We start from the raw sequence: 18,250 nt of genomic DNA, 5'->3' as shown, positions 1-18,250 counted from the left end.
ATGTCTGTAACTATGTAAATATGTTGAACAAGGTCGAATATTGGCAGTGTCGAGCACTCACATCTTCATCGCGACAAGGAGCTACGACGGTGTGTCTACAGGAAATGACCCAAAATCCAGATGCCGGTGTTCGAGGGGTACTGATTGTGGTGTTAAATATTGAAACGCAGAGAGCTGAAAAAAATACGCCAACGAAGGCCAAACGATAGGCTCGCAGGAAGAGTTGCGGGACGAGGCGTGGGGTTGGTATCAGTGTCCCAGAAGTCGTTGCCCTGTACGAATGTTAGACTTGCATGATCTAACGAAACGAATGAGCGAATGACAAAGTCGTTCACAATTGATTGACACATCTCTCAGTTGAGCTGAACGTCTATGGTAAAGAAGTAAGATATGGCGCACAAGAGAAGCACACATGACTATTGCTCTCATCCGCATTCTGAATGACAACAAAACCCACTTTGAAAATATGCCGACCACGCATTAAAAACACTCACATCATCGCCTTGCTATTTCAGAGCTGCCTCCAGCCTCCACAGATAGACATTTTCATCTGATCCAGCACTGGCGATATATTTCCGTCAGGGAGTATAGCAACAGCCTAGGGTTCGTCGTCGTGCAAGAGCAGGTTGCCGACTAGCTGATTCATCTTGAGATCCCAGATGCGAATCGAGTAGTCAATTGATGCGCTAACAAGATGGCTTTCATTAGGGGAAAGCTAATGGTACGGTCATGACCCTGAAAAAAAATGACCCGTTAATCAGCTGCCATTTTCGGATGGTACAATCGATTGATGCGGAGAATATGTATGCCGTCGTTGAACCAACACAACGATGTCACATCGTTGTCATGGCCCTTGATCTCCATGAGTAGCTAGCCGTCCTTTGACCATACGTGAATCACCTTATCCTCCGCTCCGCTCGTGAATTTGTCCCCTTGTGGAGAGCATCTGACAGGTCTCTATCGGTGGTGCTATTTGTTGGCCAATATCCGGGTTCCAGCGTTGTATGGTGCCGTCGGTCGATCCACTTACTATCTGCAGGGCATTGGGAGACCAATTGAGGCACCTCACTCGACCATTGTGGCCCTCCCACGGATCACCAGCGATACTGCCCTTCTTTATGTTCCATAGCCATGGCAGCCGTCTGAATTTCCGATCACATTGTTTCTTCCGAAGATACAGCCATTGAGCCAGCCTACCGAGTTTTTTTGGGATAATCTACGTTGGCAGAGGTTTATGGCCGCCTGCTTCTTGTCAAGTTAGTGAATATCAAAATACAATTACTCACGTTCCCGAAGTGCATCCCGGCAGTATTGTGCACCATAGCGTGGCGGATCTTTCTCCTTCGTCCGATGAGGTTCACTAACCACCGATGAATTCAACATCGCTCTTTCTTCTCCATCTCTTCATTTTGCTGATGTACTTGACTCAGCAATAACACTGACAAAAAAACTCTCTGTCCTTACAGACATGTTGACAGAACTCGGTGATATAGGTAATGAATTGTCGCATGAGGAAAGATAGCAGTGGAAATAGCGAAGAGACCTGCTGGATAGTTAGCTGCACATGCCGTACTTGTAGGCGCGCTTAGTATGCTGAACTTATCAGCGAACGTCAAGATGTAGCCGTGAATAGTACGCCGATCAAATGTAAAATCCTCACCTACATATTATGATTCTGTGCGTGTTTGCGTGGTAGATGTGACGCCAATGCCTGATTGATTTTTCAACAGTCGTGACATATGCATCGGTCAAGGCATCATCCACACGACAGTGACGAGATTGACCTTTTGCTGCGAGAGATAATGAAGGGCAGACTGTTGTGACTCGGTGTATATGATATTGTTGATCGTCGAAACACTCGCGAAAGGGATAAAGATAGTCGAATATTCTTGATTAAAATCAGTAGATAAGCTGACCATATCGTAAATGCGAGCAAAAAGTTTATCCCGACACCAAAGTTTGTTTTTTCCTTCCCGCACAGGTGATTGTGAGGTCCACACCGCCGTCACATCGCTCCAGCTGAAGATGATCTGGTTGATGATGAGCACGTTTTCATTATGATTGAGTCGGAGGACTGCACCAGAGTGAATTGCTGGAAGCAATGGCCAAGGCAGAGTATCGGTCAAAATGTAACACGCCCTGTTGACTGCTGAGTCGTGAGTCCTCGAGATAATCAAGAGCAAAAGCCTAGTGAGGTTAGTAGATGTAGATGGTGTGATATGATATTATGTTGAAGAAAAAGAAGCGATGGGACTGGTGAAACGTATACCAGAGATGTTGAAGCCGCCCCTTGTAGAGCCACGTGACAAGCTACGTCTTCCCTAAACGCAGTTCTGAACTGCCACCTCAGCTGTTGGAGGCGAATTACCGTACAGTGGTATATGGCTAAGCTTGCCAAGTCTTGAAGCTGAAAGGCTTGAAGAACTGCCATTCTTGCGACTCGGAATAATGTTTCATGTGTATTTAATTTGTAACAGATTCACTGGTATGTACGGCAGAAACTTGAAGACTTTCAGGCTTCAGCCACTGGCATATAACAAGAATGAAGCACGAATATCTGCCCTACCAGCTGCCGGCAACGCTGAGTCGGCACGTTGACATACTATATCTCGAGCGCAACTTTCTGTCTTGGTTCGGTCTGACTACACTAAGTATGGGAGAATCACTGCAGGCAAGCCGCAACTCTCGCCGGCGTCAACGCTCGCAAGCACGTGTTCGTCATGGTCGCAGCCGCCCAAACGACTGGCTGTGTATCACCGCTCTGCTCTGCCCTTCACTAGCTTGGCTTGGGATAACACAGTTGTAACCTTCTCATGTCACAAGCATCAGACACCGGCAGCGCCGAGGATCAGCACGCCCACGACTCGGCTCGGCCTTCTTCAGAGAACGACAATGTAGGACCCACAGAAAAGCAAGTTGTGATGTCCTGGAGTCTGCCTGTTATCTGACAACGAGATAGGGAGAAAATTTGTGAGCCTTCGGCGGAGTTGCCATCGGCGATGTAAGTATTTTTGCCCTGAAACTTCTGTCTCGCTCCTCACCAGAATTGCAGTCCAGATGCTGGACCCTCGCAGCCATCAGGACCTCAGGTACAGGAAAACACTCCCGATGTTGCACCGGTCGGCGATTTAGCTCTGTAAGTTCCCGCCAATAATGATATCAAACATGCTCCTCAATTATCTCAGCGAGGCAGCGAAGGTCGTGGCGGATAAGGACGAACCTACGCTCAGCGAATTGTGAGTGAAAAATAAGCAGAGCGATCACAACTGACCACATCCTACACGCAGAGCAAATGTCATGAGACAAGTATTAGGCGTTCTCCAGGACTCGACGATCGCATTGAAGAGTGGCAAGGACAACCGGTCTCGCTTCTGGGGGGTGTACAAACGAGTTGCGGAGGAACACGACAACGAGTTTCTCGAGCGGTACACTACGGACATGGACATCGTCTTGATCTTCGTAAGTTTGGCGTGCTCATCTTTGATGCGTTTTTAAGACTGATGTTGGATCAGTCTGGTCTTTTCTCTGCTGTCAGCACATCCTTCATTGTCGCAATGGAGTCCAACCTCAGTCCCGACCCCAGCGATACCACGAATGCCCTTTTGAAGCAACTCGTTCAAATCGGACTCGGCAATGTCGCTGCAGCGGGTTCCACGCCCGCAGACCCAGCATCTACATGGTCGCCGAGCGCGCCCACCCTATGGATTCAAATGATCGCATACGCGAGCTTGTCGATGAGCTTGCTCGCCGCGTTCGGGGCCGTACTAGGCAAGCAGTGGCTCGGGTACTACAAGTCGAACAGATACGGCCGGGGCTCTCAGGAGGAGCGAGGGAAACGCAGGCAAGAGAAGTTCGACGGCCTCGTCACATGGTATTTCGACGCTGTCGTGCAATCCTTTCCGGTCTTACTGCAAATCTCACTTCTTCTCTTTGGGATTGCCCTCGGTGCCAATATCTGGTACGAGCAGCCAAGCATCGCCTGGGTCATCATCGCAACGACGATCTTCGGATTTCTGTTTTATTCCCTGACCGTGATGGCGTGTTTGATATCTCCCGCTTGTCCATTTCAGACACCGATATCGACGATGTTGCGCATGTTTCACATAGACAGTAAGATCATTTTACTGAATTCTGGCCGTAGTTCTCCCTCTGAATCAACATTACAGAGGTTCTACGCCTGGTGTTCAAACGAGTTTCCAGTTATTTCCAGCAGTTCACGATGTCACTGCACGGCGAGTTATGTCTTCTTCCATCTGCACAGGTTTTGACCGTTCCATTTCAGGCGTGCTGGAGCAGTTGCTTAGGTTGAGCTGGAGCCGATTGTCTGAAGTATTTAGAGGTGACGACCTTACCTATTATTACAAATATACTCAGTGCTCACTTAACTCCCTAGTCCCTGTCCATGCAATTGGCACATTCACACAACAATCTTTTCGGCGATTGATCGCCACACTTCATTTTGTCGTTCCGCGCTTTTCGACAAAGATATTGGACTCGGAGGCACAATTGCTCGACCAGAATTCGAATGTTTTGTCGAAGAATGAATTCGCGCTCACCCTCCCCGACATACCCACCAGCAATCTCGAAGCACCTAGCATCAAGTGGCTGCTCGAGACCTCTACGGATCCTGAAGTGTTTCTCACCGCTGCCAGCCTTGTTCCGCAGGTCGAATGGCCCTTGGATCTTGACACCTCAGACATACTGCCTCAGCTGTATGATGTTTACAAAAGCTGTATCGGCTTCCATGGCAAAATTATGCCGTCGTTGGAGGAGAAAGCCTCAGCTTGTATGATGGCCATGAGTCACCTATATCATGGCTGTGCTCTTCAAGCATATCCTGGCCATGGCAATTTTTTTGGTCGCGGGAGAATAGATCATGACTACAGTGCGTTATCCTGGATAACCATGAGTTACATGAATCAAGCCAACTACGTGGTGCTTACCACGACTATGAATCTTTGTATTGCAGAAAGCCCTTTTATGTATTCGTTATATGGTTGTCCCGACTCTGTCACGGAGTGGCTATCGCATTCCCTTACTTACCACTTTGTCACTGGACGAGCGAACCAGGCTATAGAAGAATTCGCCATAGAGGTGATATCAAATCTTCTCTCCTCTTCATCCTCCCCATCGAATCAAATCGTAGCCAATTGCACCCTTCTTGCTTGCGTCATGGTCGGGGTTCAGTTTGAGAAGAAGGACATAGTTCGTATCGATAAAAGGTACCATTGACTCATTTGATTCTTCCTCTGCTATGACTAATAAAGGGATTTATGTAGTTCTGCCTTGGCTCGATTCATGGATGCCCTTTTGGCGAAGTTCCAAATGGTTCTCTGTGAATGCGATGGAGGCGATCTCGACAAAGACAGCACAGGAGTCACACGCAGGGCATGGAAACTCCTCAACATCATCTGTCCCATCCTTGAGTCTGCCAAAGATAACTATCCTATAAGTCGTTCAGTCGACGTCATGCGGAACCTGGACGCGTGCCGGAAGATCTATTCACGACTCAGGTCACCCGAACAAAATGATCCCTGGGAACTGTTGAAAGCTCTGAAAAATGGACTACGCTTCACGCTCACTGCTGCCGAAGTATCTCGGGACCCTACCCGTTTGTGGTATAGCTATTATTTAGGGTCGCATGATTTCCATCCACCAGAAGATTTCGACTGGTTGGTGGACTACCTCGAGTACATTTATTCCGACGACGAGGACACGGCATTTGACATCCTTTTGTTCCTGGTGGTCATGAAAGCGCGCTACAGTCCTGCTAAACAACATCAGTTCTTCAAGAGCCTCATTGCCTGCATGGGCAGTAACATGCCTAAGCATTTGCGCCATGTCGCTCTCCGCGCGGCTAACAGCGCTCGAGAACAAATTGCCTCAATCGATGCCATCGATGACGCGAAGTTGCGAGACATGATCTTGACCGAGCTCTCCCCCGCTATCCTGACTGCAGTTTGCCTGCAACCAGATGCAACGCTCTCTGATCATGATCTTGGCCGCGACTTGAACTACCTCGAACTGCTATTTACCCTCGCAAGGAATTCCAACTGGCACCCCCATTTGATTAGGGATCACATAGATCAATGCATCAGCATGATTACAATGTGCTGCAGATATGAGGAGCATGCCTTCTACCTAGCTGAAATCTTCCTCCAAATCGCACCTGAACAGTTGTCAGTTACAACGCTCGATTCTGTCACAGAGCAACAGTGGTGGGACATGCTCAGCACTGCGTGGTTCATTGCCCCTCGTATGATGACTGTATTTAACGACATCAAGTTACTTCTTGCCCTTGTGGAAAGCACGAAGAAGTATATCCAAATTGCTCCGACATATGATCTCGATGCTCTCATTGGAAACGTGGATCGTGTTATCCAAGTACTGGAGGAGAAAATTTCAGAACAGGGAGAGGGAGAGGGCATCGCCGTTGCTGTGAAAGAGTTGGGGACTATAGCCAGTGATATGCTTGAGAAGTTGGTCAGCAGTAAAGGAGTTATTAGTCCCTGAATACTATGATGGTACTTGCATGTTGTACCTGGGACCAGAGGAACGATGCAACTCTGCGAGGGGATATGTATCACGACTCAAACAATATTGATACTTGATACGTCTATGTATTGTAGGAGACAAGTCACATCTGTACTACATATATGGAAATCTACTCATCTAAGACCAATCAAAGACTACTACTTCCTCCCAACCATCATCGCCCCAGACTTGCTTCCGCGTATCTGAGCTCCCTAATGGCTTCAGGGAGACGCAAATCCAGCAAATCTTGAACCAGACCTCACGAGACCGGTTTGCCCACTGCCCCGATACAAGTCTAGCTACCGTAACCTATACAAGGTCCTCTTCACTGTCGGTCTTGCCGCTTGGTGTTCGCGACAGCAGAGACTCATGACTGCTTATTGACTTCCAAGTACCCATGACGCAGGAAAACATCAAGCACTGGACTTCTTTTGCATGGACGGGCGACTTTACTTAGAGTATGGAGTTGCTTAGACGCACTAGAACTTGTACATGAACAATGGATAAGTTGCACTAGTCATCGATAGTGTACAAGACATCAGCATCTGGGCATCAGAATGTCTAATTATTCAAACTCCTAATGCCATCGAAACACTGCAGAAGTATGTAAACAAAGAGAAGGGTCCGTAGTCAGATCCAGTAATGACAGAGTAGCAACGACAGGGTATCCAAAGTGTAGCGAGAATCCAACATGTGCGATATAGTAGAGCATAAATGATTCTAGTGAAAGGTTGGTCAGCGAAGTACAGAAGGACCGAGTTAAATTGACAACAGATGCAAAAATAAGATAAACATGGAAGAAGAGGCAAAGACAATGATTAGACGAGGTGCACTAACCACCGATGAGTTCAACATCGCTCCTCGTTCTCCATGTCTTCATTATACTGCTGTACTTGATTTAGCCATGACACTGACAAGAAAACTTTCTGTCCTTACAGGCGCGTTGACAGAACTCGGGTTGGTATAGAAAATGAATTGTCGAGGGCGAGGATGGCAATGGAAATAACGAAGAGACCTGCTAGATAGTTAGCTGCGCATGCCGTACTTGATTCGTCAGCGAACGTCAAGATGTAGCCGCAAAGAGTACATCGATCAAATGTGAGATCCTCAACTATATATGTCATGATTCTGTGCGTGTTTATGTGGCAGATGTGATGCCAATGCCTGATTGATCTGTCAACAGTTGTGACATGGATCTGTCAAGGCATCATCCACGCGACAGTGACGAGGTTGACCTTTTGCCGCGAGAGACGGATCAAGGGCAGACTGTTGTGACTCAGTATATATGATGTCGAAACACTCGCGAAAGGGATAAAGATAGTCGAATATTCTTGATGAGAACCAGTAGATAAACTAGTCGTATCGTCAATGCGAACAGAAAGTCTATTCCGGCACCAAATTTTGATTTTTCTTCCCCCGCAGGTGACTGTGAGGTCAACACTACTGTCACGTCGCTTCAGCCGAGGATGATCTGGTTATCTTAAAACGCTCGTGATGAAGGGATGATGAACACGTTTTGATTATGATTGAGTCGGAGGACTGCACCACGGTGAATTTCTGGAAGCAGATGGCCTAGGCGGGGTACCGGGTCAAAATGTAACACGCCCTGTTGAATCCTGAGCCGTGAGTCCTCGAGGTGATCAAGAGTAAAAGCCTAGTGATGAGAAGTGGGGTTAGTGGATGTAGATATGATATTATGTTGAAGGAAACGATGAGGGTAAAAGAGAAACCTAGCGTGTAGAGAGGCACAAGTGAAGAAGTGATGGAATGTCAATGATACCAGAGTCTTGAAGCTGAAACTTGAAGAAGTGCCGTTCTTGCGACTCGGAATAATATTTCATGTGTAAGAGGTTCAGTACTAGGTAACAGCGTTGGACGGCAGAAAGCCTCGATCAGCCACATAACTTGATGGTTCAAACGTTCAAGTTCAAAAGTATCAATTGCAAATGCCCCAAGCTTCCGGCAGGCCGGCAACACCGAGTCTCGAGCGCAACTTTCTTTCTTGGTTCGGTCTGACTAATCATAATAATCGCACTCCACTGCAGGCAGCTTTCGGCGTCAACGCTCGCAACTTGGCACGTGTTCGTCATGTCAGTCGCAGCTGCCCAACCGACTTGCTGTGTACCACACACTCACCTCAGACCCTTTGCTTGGGATCCAATACAGTAGTCTGGTAGTAAATACCTCATGTCACAAGCATTAGACACCGGCAGCGCCGAGGATCAGCACGCCCACAACGACTTGGCTGAGCAGCCTTATCCAGAGAACGACAACGTAGAACCTACAGAAACGTAAGTTGTAGTATCCTGGAGTCTGCCTGCTATCTGACAACGATACAGGGAGAAAAATTTTAAGCCTTCGGCGGAGCTGCCATCGGGGACGTAAGTGTTTCTACCCTGAGCTTCTGTCTCGCTCCTTACCAGAACTGCAGCTCGGATGCTGGACCCTCGCAGCCATCAGGACCTCAGGTACAGGAAAACACTCCCAATGTTGCACCGATCGGCGATTTAGCTCCGTAAGTTTTCGTCGATATTATCAAACTTGCTCCTCAATTATCCCAGCGAGGCAGCGAAGGTCGTGGCAGATAAGGACGAACCCACGCTCAGCGAATTGTGAGTGAAAAATAAGCAGAGCGATCACAACTGACCACATCCTACACGCAGAGCAAATGTCATGAGACAAGTATTGGATGTTCTCCAGGACTCGACGATTGCCTTGAAGAGTGGCAAGGACAATCGGTCTCGTTTTTGGAGGGTATACAAGCGAGTCGCGGAGGAACACGACGGCGAGTTCCTCGAGCGATACACTACGGACATGGACATCGTCTTGATCTTCGTAAGTTTGGCGTGCTCATCTTTGACGCGTTTTAAGACTTATGTTGGATCAGTCTGGTCTTTTCTCTGCTGTCAGCACATCCTTCATTGTCGCAATGGAGTCCAACCTCAGTCCCGACCCCAGCGATACCACGAATGCCCTTTTGAAGCAACTCGTTCAAATCGGACTCGGCAATGTCGCTGCAGCGGGTTCCACGCCCGCAGACCCAGCATCTACATGGTCGCCGAGCACGCCCACCCTATGGATTCAAATGATCGCATACGCAAGCTTGTCGATGAGCTTGCTCGCCGCGTTCGGGGCCGTACTAGGCAAGCAGTGGCTCGGGTACTACAAGTCGAACAGATACGGCCGGGGCTCTCAGGAGGAGCGAGGGAAACGCAGGCAAGAGAAGTTCGACGGCCTCGTCACATGGTATTTTGATGCTGTCGTGCAATCCTTTCCGGTCTTACTTCAAATCTCACTTCTTCTTTTCGGGATCGCCCTCAGCGCCAACATCTGGTATGAGCAGCCGAGCGTCGCCTGGGTCATCATTGCAACGACGATATTCGGATTTCTGTTCTATTCCCTGACCGTGATGGCATGTTTGATATCTCCCGCTTGTCCATTTCAGACACCGATATCGACCATGTTGCGCATCTTTCACATCGACAGTAAGATCACTTTACTGAATTCTAATGGTGTTTTTCTCTGAATCAATATCGCAGAGGTTTTATGCACGGTGTCCAAACGAGTCTTCGGTCATTTTCAACAGCTCACGACATCACTGCATGGTGAGTTATGTCTTCTCCCGCGTGCTCAGGTTTTAACTCGTTTCATGTCAGGCGTGCTGGAGCGATTGCTTTGTATCGTCAGGTTGAGCTGGAACCGATTGTCTGAAGTATTTAGAGGTGGCGATCTTATTTACTATTACAAAAATACTCAGTGCTCATTTCACTACCCAGGCCCTGTACATATAGCCGGCACATTCGCACAACTATCTCTTCAGCAGTTAATCACCAGGCTTCATACCTGGCTGCGTTTTGTTGTTTCGCGCTTTTCGATAAAGGTCCTGGACCCAGAAGCACAATTGCTCGGCCAGAATTTGAATGTTTTATCGGAGAATGAATCCGCCCTTCCCCTCCCTGACACACCCACCAGCAATCTCGAAGCACCTAGCGTCAAATGGCTGCTTGAGACCTCTACGGATCCTGAAGTGTTTCTCGCCGCTGCCAGCCTTGTTCCGCAGGTCGAATGGCCCCTGGATCTTGACACCTCAGACGTGTTGTATCAGCTGTATGATACTTTCATAAGCTGCGTCGGCTTCGACGGAAAAATTATGCCGTCGTTGGAGGAGAAGGCATCAGCTTGTCTAATGGCTATGAGTCATCTCTATCATGGCCGGGTTTTTCAGGCATATCCTGGCCGTGATGAATTTCTTGGTCGTGGGAGAAGAGACTGCGACTTCGATGTGTTATCATGGATGAAACCGGTGGACATAAGTAGAGCCAACAACATGGTGCTTATGACGACTATGAATCTTTGTCTTCCAGAAAATAACCGTACATTTTTGTGGTATTCGTCAGATGATTGTCCCGACTCTATCACAGAGTGGCTGTCGCATTCTCTTACTTACCACTTTGTCACTGGGCGAGCGAACCAGGATATAGAAGGATTCGCCATAGATGTGATATCAGATCTGCTCTCCTCTTCATCCTCCCCGTCGAATCAAATCGTAGCCAATTGCACCCTTCTTGCTTGCGTCATGGTCGGGGTTCAGTTTGACAAGAAGGACATAGTTCGTATCGACAAAAGGTGCCTTTGACTCGTTTGATGCCTCTTCTGCTATGACTAACAAGGAGATTGTATAGTTCTTCCCTGCCTCGATTCGTGGATGCCCTTTTGACGCAGTTTCAAATGATTCTTTGGGAATACGATGGAGGCGATCTGGACAAAGACAGTACAGGAGTCACACGCAGGGCATGGAAACTCCTCGACGTCATTTGTTTCATGCTTGAGTCTGCCAAAGATCACTATCATCCGAGTCCTTCATTCGACGCTATGCGGAACCTGGACATGTGCAGGAAAATTTATTCACAACTCAGGTCATCCAAACAAAATGATCTTGAAGAACTGTCGAGAGCTCTGAAAAATGGACTGCGCTTCACGCTCACTGCTGCGCAAGTATCTCGGGACCCTGCCCACTTGTGGTACAGCTATGATTTAGGGACAGGTGATTCCCGTTCTCTAGAAGACTTCGACTGGCTGGTGGACTACCTCGAGTACATTCATTCTAGCGACCAGGAAACGGCATTTGACATCCTTTTGTTGCTAAATGACATGCAAGTGCGCTGCAGTGCTGCTAAACAACATCAGTTCTTCAAGAGCCTCATTGCCTGCATGAGCAGCAACATGCCTCTGCATTTACGCCATGTCGCTCTCCGCACGGTCCTCAATGCTCGAGAAGAAATTGCCTCGATTGATGCCATTCATGATGCGAAGTTGCGAGACATGGTCCTAATGGAGCTCTCCCCCGCTATCCTGACTGCAGTTTGTCCGCAACCAGGTACAATACCCTCCGATGATAGTCCTGACTGCATCTTCCATCATGACCATGACACGTATCTTGAGCTGCTATTTGCTCTCGCAAGGAATTCCAACTGGCACCCCCATTTGTCTAGGGATCATATAGATCGATGCATTAGCATTATTGCAGAGTGCCGCTTCCGGCCACCTGCATTCCACCTGGCTGGCATCCTCCTCCGAATCCCACCTGAACAGTGGTCGGCTACATCGCTCGATTCCATCACAAAGCGACAGTGGTGGGATATGCTCAGCGGTGCATGGCCCCATGCCAACTATATGATATATCACGATATACCCTGTTTCGAGTTTCTTCCTGTCCTTGTGGAAGGGACCAAGAAGTATCTGCAATTTGCTCCGGACTATGATCTCGAGCGTCTCATTGGCAATGTGGATGCTGTTCTCGAAGAACTGGAGAGGCAAAAGTCCGAACAGGGAGGGGGAGAGGGTGTCGTCATTGCTGTGAAAGAGTTGAGGAAAGTAGCCAGCGAGATGTTTGAGGAGTTGGTCAACGGTCAGGGAGTTATTAGTCCCTGATGATCACGGTACTTGCATGTTGTGCTAGTATCCTGTGGCCGGAGGAAGGGATGGAGCAATGCGCGAGGGGATAAGTATCACAACTATCGCAGGAGACAAGTCAATCTTGTACTATAGCTACATCTATGGAAGTCTACTAATGGTTTTTGTCTCATCTAAGACTACTACTTACTCTTAACCACATGACGCGACGCAGGAAAACATCAAGCGCCGGACGTCTTTTGCATGGACGGGCAACTTTGCTTAGAGTATGGAAGCTTGGACGTACTGGAATTTGTATATTAACAATGGATCATAAGCTGCACTGGTCATCGATAACGTACCAGACATTAGCATCTGGGCATCAGAATGTCTAATTATTCAAACTCCTTAATGCTATCGAAACACTGCAGAAGTAGGTAAACAAAGAAACTCCCGATGAAGGGTCCGTAGTCAAATCCAGTAATGACAGAGTAGCAACAACAGGGTATCTAAAGTGTAGCGAGAATCCAGTATGTGCGATATAGTAGAGCATAAACGTTTCTAGTGAAACGTTGGTCAGCGAAATACGGAAGGACCAAGTCAAATTGACAACAGATGCAAAAATAAAATAAACATGAAGAAAGAGGTACAGACAACGATTAGAACAGGGTGAGGAATCGGGTGATTGAGATAGAATATACGATCCTTCTAGCGATGCAAGAAACTCGAGATTGGCATGCGACCAAGGATGGATAACATAAATTTCCGATGATGGCGGTACCACTGAGAAAGACAACAAAATCAACGAAGGCTTTGGTAAGAAGAAGAAAAACTTACCAATTACATGTTTGTCATTCAAAGTGCACGAAAGCTACCCTCTGACATTTGGGCCAGTTGATTTATGTCGGCACTGTAGCCGCTCACCCGCTTTTGAGACAAGAATGTTGGGAGGGTCTGACCGGCTTCGCGCAAGCAATCCACGGGGATGAGACCATTCTCGTTATGATCCAATAATCCGCACTGCTTCTCGACAAGCGCCCAGCCGTCGTCGAAAACCCTCAGAACGAGGACTTGATCTCCTGAGGCAACAGAGATTTCATCGTCAAGAGTACGGGTGAATGGGCGATGGATGGTCTCGAATTCGGGTTGCGGAGGGTCAGCAAAAGGGTCAGAAGATGTGCCAGAAACAGCTATCAGCGAACCGCTGGGTGGTGGCAGGAGGTAGGAGGCAGCGGGAGCAGAAGACAGTAAATCAGAATTGAATATGGGAGGAGGAGAGTGAATCTGGACGAGAGTAGTAGCGCATGACGAAGGAGTAACGAGGTCGCAACCAGCAAAAACAGACGAAGTATGTTGTGCGTCATTGGGACACGGGGGTGGCCTGGGGAACGAGAAGGATTCTGATGGAGAAAACGGACGGACGGACATGGGACTAGTTGGTCCGGGAGGATTGAGATTATTTCCCATAACGAGGTACTGAGTGTCGGAGTCGCTCCCGATACTAATCATACTGATCATGGACTCCCTACGAGAAACAGCGCCAGCAGAAGGGAACAAGAGCGACATGCGCTCGCGCACTTCCGCCATGCGAGGGAACTCAGGAATGGTACTGAGTGCGGCGTGATCAACATTGGGGGATGACATCGGGGAATCAATGCGGAACATGAGTCCTTGATCAAAGTTGGTAGCAAAGCTGCTGCGGGCGCTTGCCCTGTTCAGGTTGGGTTGTCCCCCACTTTGAGAGTCTTGCATACGGTCTCCTACGATAGAGGAACTATCTGACACGGTATTTCCGCCGAACCGCCATTGGTTGCGGCGCTCGAGACGGCGAGCAATGGTGCGACGCCGCACGAAGAGCACGATGAAGCTGATCAGGAATATAAAGCATATGACAACGATTCCTCCAATTGCGCCTGAGGACAGCGGGTGCGAAGAAGTCGCAGTAAGAGATGGAGTAGCATCACTCGGGGAGGTTCCGACACTACTGAATGTACTTGATGTACTGGAGCCTTGGAGACCTGCAGTTGGTGCACCCCCGGTCTGAGACATTTTTGGACTGCCCGTCGCTTTGGGGTTGACCATCGAAGATGACGACTGAACTACCGGAGTACCTTGGATGTTCATGGGCAGCTCTCCGTTACCGTTAGAAGAATTGAGCTGGCTGCCGGTACCATTGTTAACGAAGGCTGGTGTACCTCCCGGAGGGTACGAAGGGGGGCCTTGGAAGGATGCAGGCGTAGTAGTGGTTGCTGTGCTACTACTTCCCTCGGGGCTGCTTCCGTTATTTCCGCCTCCACTTTCACTATCTTCCCCATTTCCAGTTCCGGTTCCAGTCCAACTGCCACTGCCACTGGTACCTCCACCCCCACTTTTACTTCCACCTCCATTTCCGCCCCCATTCCCCCCGCCGCCACCACTCCCACCCCCACTTCCAGTTGCACCACCATTACCACCACCACCACTACCCCCACTTCCACTTCCACCACCACCACCACTTCCAGTTCCGCCGCCACCACCACTCCCACCTCCGCTACCGCTACCGCCACCACCCCCACTTCCATTTCCACCCCCGGTTCCACCTCCACCTCCGCTTCCGCTACCAGTTCCGGTTCCACCGCTGCCGCCTCCGCTTGAAGCGATGGTTGGGGATGGTAACGAATTTGCTATTGAGGCAAACACTAATGTAGTGGCCCCACCGTCAATTCCCACCGACAAAAGGGTTCGATAGGAGAGGAGATATCGTAACAGATGGCAACGAGAATGCTATGCCACCAGTGGAGGAACTGGGAACGCGTTCGTTGAGCGCCCTATTTTGAATTGCGCGATGTCGGACAGATACATGTTGCATCCTGTACTAAAGCAGGATATGTAGTACAGGTAAAGATTGGGATGTCGAAAAAGAGTGTGGGTATCGTCGTTCGCCGGCGTCAACGACGAATTAGAGGATGTGCTGGCTGTCGCAGTGGTGCAAAAGATGTTTGATCCAATAACCGGGGGAGCAGAACGGGTCACTAGAACGGGCATTCGCCATGGCTACCGTAGGTCTCGTCCAACGAAGTGATCAAGTGATCAAAAGGTGACCAATGACATTATGGAATCGCGCAATATTAACGCTGCAGTGTAGCTGCACTTCCAAAACGAGGGTCCTCGGCCGCAATGAGTGAGAATTGTGTTGAAAGCGATCGTGCATGGATCTGACGTCACATACATTTTGAGTGATCATCCCTTGGAGCCAACTTGCAACTTGCCTTCTACAGTCATATTGTTAATGAAGTTTCGGCAGCACTTGACGACGGTGGAAGGAACAAGTTACCGGGCGCCCATAACAAAGTTTCGACACACCTATACTTCCCAGGAACATCTCACGTGGGAGCAGAACGTCTCTTGGTACGGCGATTGGTGCGGTGTTATCAGCTCTGGGCTCAGCCTAATTCGCTATGATAAGTCAACGTTCAGGAATAACACGTACTGCCATCATGCGTCAACTCTAGTTACCAGAGTAGGGCTCTACTTGCCGCCATCATGGAATCACCGAGTGTATCCAGAGGAAGTTTGGATCTCCCAAGCACAATAGCACCGCGGGGGTAACTTTCGAATTTTTCATCACCTCCGCAATCCCTTGTAATAGTATGACGTGTGTACTGTTTCCTCGGTGTGGCGGATAGCCACCGGTGAGAAAATATGTGACTATGTTGAAGCATGTAAACAACAATAGAAGAAAGGCGAGCCTTGACGACGAATGTCGTTTTCCAAAGGATTCTTCGAGAAGAACAATTATCAGTTAGGTTAAATCAGCATGGAATCGAGACACACCAAACAACGGAATCTGAATCAACGATCAGAAAGTCGATCATTGGCGCACAAACGCCAATCATTGCAAGCCAAAATAAGCCAGAAGTTGTGGTACGTAGCATTGCTTGCAAGGATACCAGTATTATGCACCACTGCTAACAACTGAGACAAAAACTAGTTACCACACTTCCACATTTGACGAGGCAGTAAGAAAGACACGCCAATGGCAAGGAGCGCCAGCACCATCATAAAATAGTACACCGCCCACGCATAATAGGGATCCTTCACAGAAAATGAAAACATCGACATCGCCGAGGCAGGTCCAATAATGCGTACAAACGCAGCGACTGTCTGAGCAAGGCCATTAGTGGCGCCCAATGATGCACGATTTGGAGATGCAGCTGCTATATACATCGCCCCGCAAGCTATTATGCATTGATCAGTAATGTCCGCAACACAGGACATAAAGAACGAACAGTAACACATGTTGAGAGCGATGGATATTGTGAGCTGAAGGCCGACAGCAAACCAAACTATCGCGCCAATCCCATACGTCCCACTCAACATGTTGATCACCGGGAATGCGATGATAACCGGTACGCTGGATACGATTCCGCAGGTAAAGACCACTTTGGTACCAAATCGGTCATGCAGACGAGCAAAGAAAAATACTTGGAATAAACCATTGACAATACCGAACGCCGCAAGGATATTGCCAATCCGTGGTGGGTCAAGGCCAAGCCCACCCATGTTCACCGGCGTAGCGTAAAACACGGGTATTAGAGAACGCAGAGCGATGTCAAAGAGAGCCAGAGTCGCGTAATTCAACGTCGCAATAAGAACATGCGGGGTCATTAATGCCCTCAGAGGCAGGGGCTTAGAATCGTGGGGGGAACCTTGAACGGTATCGGAATTTGATCTATCCGGCTGTGGCGGCTTGATATGTACGAACGGAAGCATGGACCGACATCTGTTCCGAACCAGATTCCATGAGGATGTCGTCGTTGGCACAGTCTAAACGTAGATGAGACGGATCAACGAAATGAGCGGACCCACTACTTTACCTCCTGTAAAAGCATATACGTAATCAACCATGACGATACGGTAAACAATGCTGGACCAGCGCAAGCCAAGAAATAAGGATGTGTCTTCAAAAATGTCGACTGCCCAAACAGTCTGGGAAAACGATCTGCCGGATGGGACAAAGACCCGCCGATGAGAGGTCTAGCCGGTCATTCAATGTAAGAACTTGGTACAGAAAAGAACATATGAGACCCCACCCAAGCGTATTCCCGGTCATCCATGGAAGAGGAAGAAACCCGAATGCCTGAGCTATGTTGCTTGAATCTGTAATATCTATCATCATACTCTTGATGACACCGCTGTTGCCATTCAGCGCTCCGCACAATATACGACTAAATAACGAGAGAAAAGGATTGAACTCGTTATATTTTCAATTCGAGTATGATGCACGAACCTCAGTATCAAGCCTCCGAAGGTCTTTGAAAGCCCGAATAGGAACATGGATACTGATATACCAAATAGGCCAGTCAAAATGACTGGCTTTCGGCCAACATGATCAGAAAGCCGGTTCCATTGAAGGGTCGTAAGGGCTTGAGCTACGTAGAACACGGAATACTTGAAGGTAAATCAGGAAACAAATATTTATAGCGAACACTGGGCACTCACCATGACACCAACGAAATATCCTACCCTTGATTCATCACCATGTGTCACTCCAACATCTCTGATCAGCTGAGAAACGAAACAAGGATCGTCAGAACTCATAAGATACAAATTCAGGCTGGGTTCACCTGAGGTGCAAACGGAGCAATTGCCTGAGCAGTCACAGGTTCAGTGAGCTGCAAAAAGAGTATAATGGATAATTGACGCCAGGGTAGTGGAGTTTTGACTTTAAGCTGCTCCTCGGACCGCAACAGAGGCGTCTCTTCATCCGCTTGGTGGGACATGACTGCTGAAGGAGTGGGCCATTCCAGCTGTTTGTATTACCGTTCGCTAAGCAGAACGTATG

The 18,250-nt window shown here is 48.5% G+C and overlaps 6 protein-coding genes across 6 annotated transcripts; 4 read left to right on the top strand and 2 right to left on the bottom strand.

Moving 5' to 3' along the window:
• Positions 1–2,950: 2,950 nt before the first annotated feature.
• On the top strand, positions 2,951–4,303 carry EDB93DRAFT_719349 (uncharacterized protein). Its single transcript, XM_041457208.1, has 8 exons — positions 2,951–3,001; positions 3,053–3,136; positions 3,186–3,236; positions 3,288–3,459; positions 3,513–3,871; positions 3,969–4,110; positions 4,167–4,232; positions 4,283–4,303. Exons 4-6 carry the CDS (start codon positions 3,298–3,300, stop codon positions 4,027–4,029), a joined length of 582 nt encoding a protein of 193 aa, XP_041304736.1. The 5' UTR covers positions 2,951–3,001; positions 3,053–3,136; positions 3,186–3,236; positions 3,288–3,297; the 3' UTR covers positions 4,030–4,110; positions 4,167–4,232; positions 4,283–4,303.
• A 695-nt stretch (positions 4,304–4,998) lies between these two features.
• On the top strand, positions 4,999–6,687 carry EDB93DRAFT_719351 (uncharacterized protein). The gene is made up of 3 exons (XM_041457209.1): positions 4,999–5,094; positions 5,147–5,222; positions 5,280–6,687. Exons 2-3 carry the CDS (start codon positions 5,173–5,175, stop codon positions 6,511–6,513), a joined length of 1,284 nt encoding a protein of 427 aa, XP_041304735.1. The 5' UTR covers positions 4,999–5,094; positions 5,147–5,172; the 3' UTR covers positions 6,514–6,687.
• Positions 6,688–8,490: 1,803 nt separating this feature from the next.
• EDB93DRAFT_719132 (uncharacterized protein) lies at positions 8,491–10,671 on the top strand. The gene is made up of 9 exons (XM_041457206.1): positions 8,491–8,825; positions 8,874–8,915; positions 8,966–9,049; positions 9,096–9,146; positions 9,198–9,369; positions 9,422–10,019; positions 10,076–10,139; positions 10,191–10,256; positions 10,311–10,671. The coding sequence occupies exons 1-8, from the start codon at positions 8,722–8,724 to the stop codon at positions 10,243–10,245; spliced, it is 1,170 nt and encodes a 389-aa protein (XP_041304734.1). The 5' UTR covers positions 8,491–8,721; the 3' UTR covers positions 10,246–10,256; positions 10,311–10,671.
• Positions 10,672–12,641, top strand: EDB93DRAFT_719133 (uncharacterized protein). Its single transcript, XM_041457207.1, has 3 exons — positions 10,672–10,864; positions 10,932–11,160; positions 11,217–12,641. The coding sequence occupies exons 2-3, from the start codon at positions 11,111–11,113 to the stop codon at positions 12,463–12,465; spliced, it is 1,299 nt and encodes a 432-aa protein (XP_041304733.1). The 5' UTR covers positions 10,672–10,864; positions 10,932–11,110; the 3' UTR covers positions 12,466–12,641.
• A 462-nt stretch (positions 12,642–13,103) lies between these two features.
• EDB93DRAFT_719118 (uncharacterized protein) lies at positions 13,104–14,869 on the bottom strand. Its single transcript, XM_041457205.1, has 2 exons — positions 13,264–14,869; positions 13,104–13,209 (listed from the first exon to the last, which is right to left on the bottom strand). The coding sequence occupies exon 1, from the start codon at positions 14,548–14,550 to the stop codon at positions 13,282–13,284; it is 1,269 nt and encodes a 422-aa protein (XP_041304732.1). The 5' UTR covers positions 14,551–14,869; the 3' UTR covers positions 13,104–13,209; positions 13,264–13,281.
• Positions 14,870–16,392: 1,523 nt separating this feature from the next.
• EDB93DRAFT_1090568 (major facilitator superfamily domain-containing protein) lies at positions 16,393–18,188 on the bottom strand (the record flags this gene model as incomplete). The annotated part of the gene is made up of 7 exons (XM_041446282.1): positions 16,393–16,643; positions 16,695–17,232; positions 17,283–17,442; positions 17,499–17,633; positions 17,696–17,856; positions 17,908–17,973; positions 18,033–18,188. 7 exons carry the CDS (start codon positions 18,186–18,188, stop codon positions 16,393–16,395), a joined length of 1,467 nt encoding a protein of 488 aa, XP_041304731.1.
• Positions 18,189–18,250: the final 62 nt, after the last annotated feature.

This window comes from Suillus bovinus (assembly GCF_016758785.1).
Source record: "Suillus bovinus strain UH-Sbo-P2 chromosome Unknown EDB93scaffold_57, whole genome shotgun sequence".
In the NCBI taxonomy this organism is placed as follows: Eukaryota; Fungi; Basidiomycota; class Agaricomycetes; order Boletales; family Suillaceae; genus Suillus; species Suillus bovinus.
The sequence above is the reverse complement of the archived record's forward strand: the minus strand, read 5'-3'. Positions and strand labels throughout refer to the sequence as shown.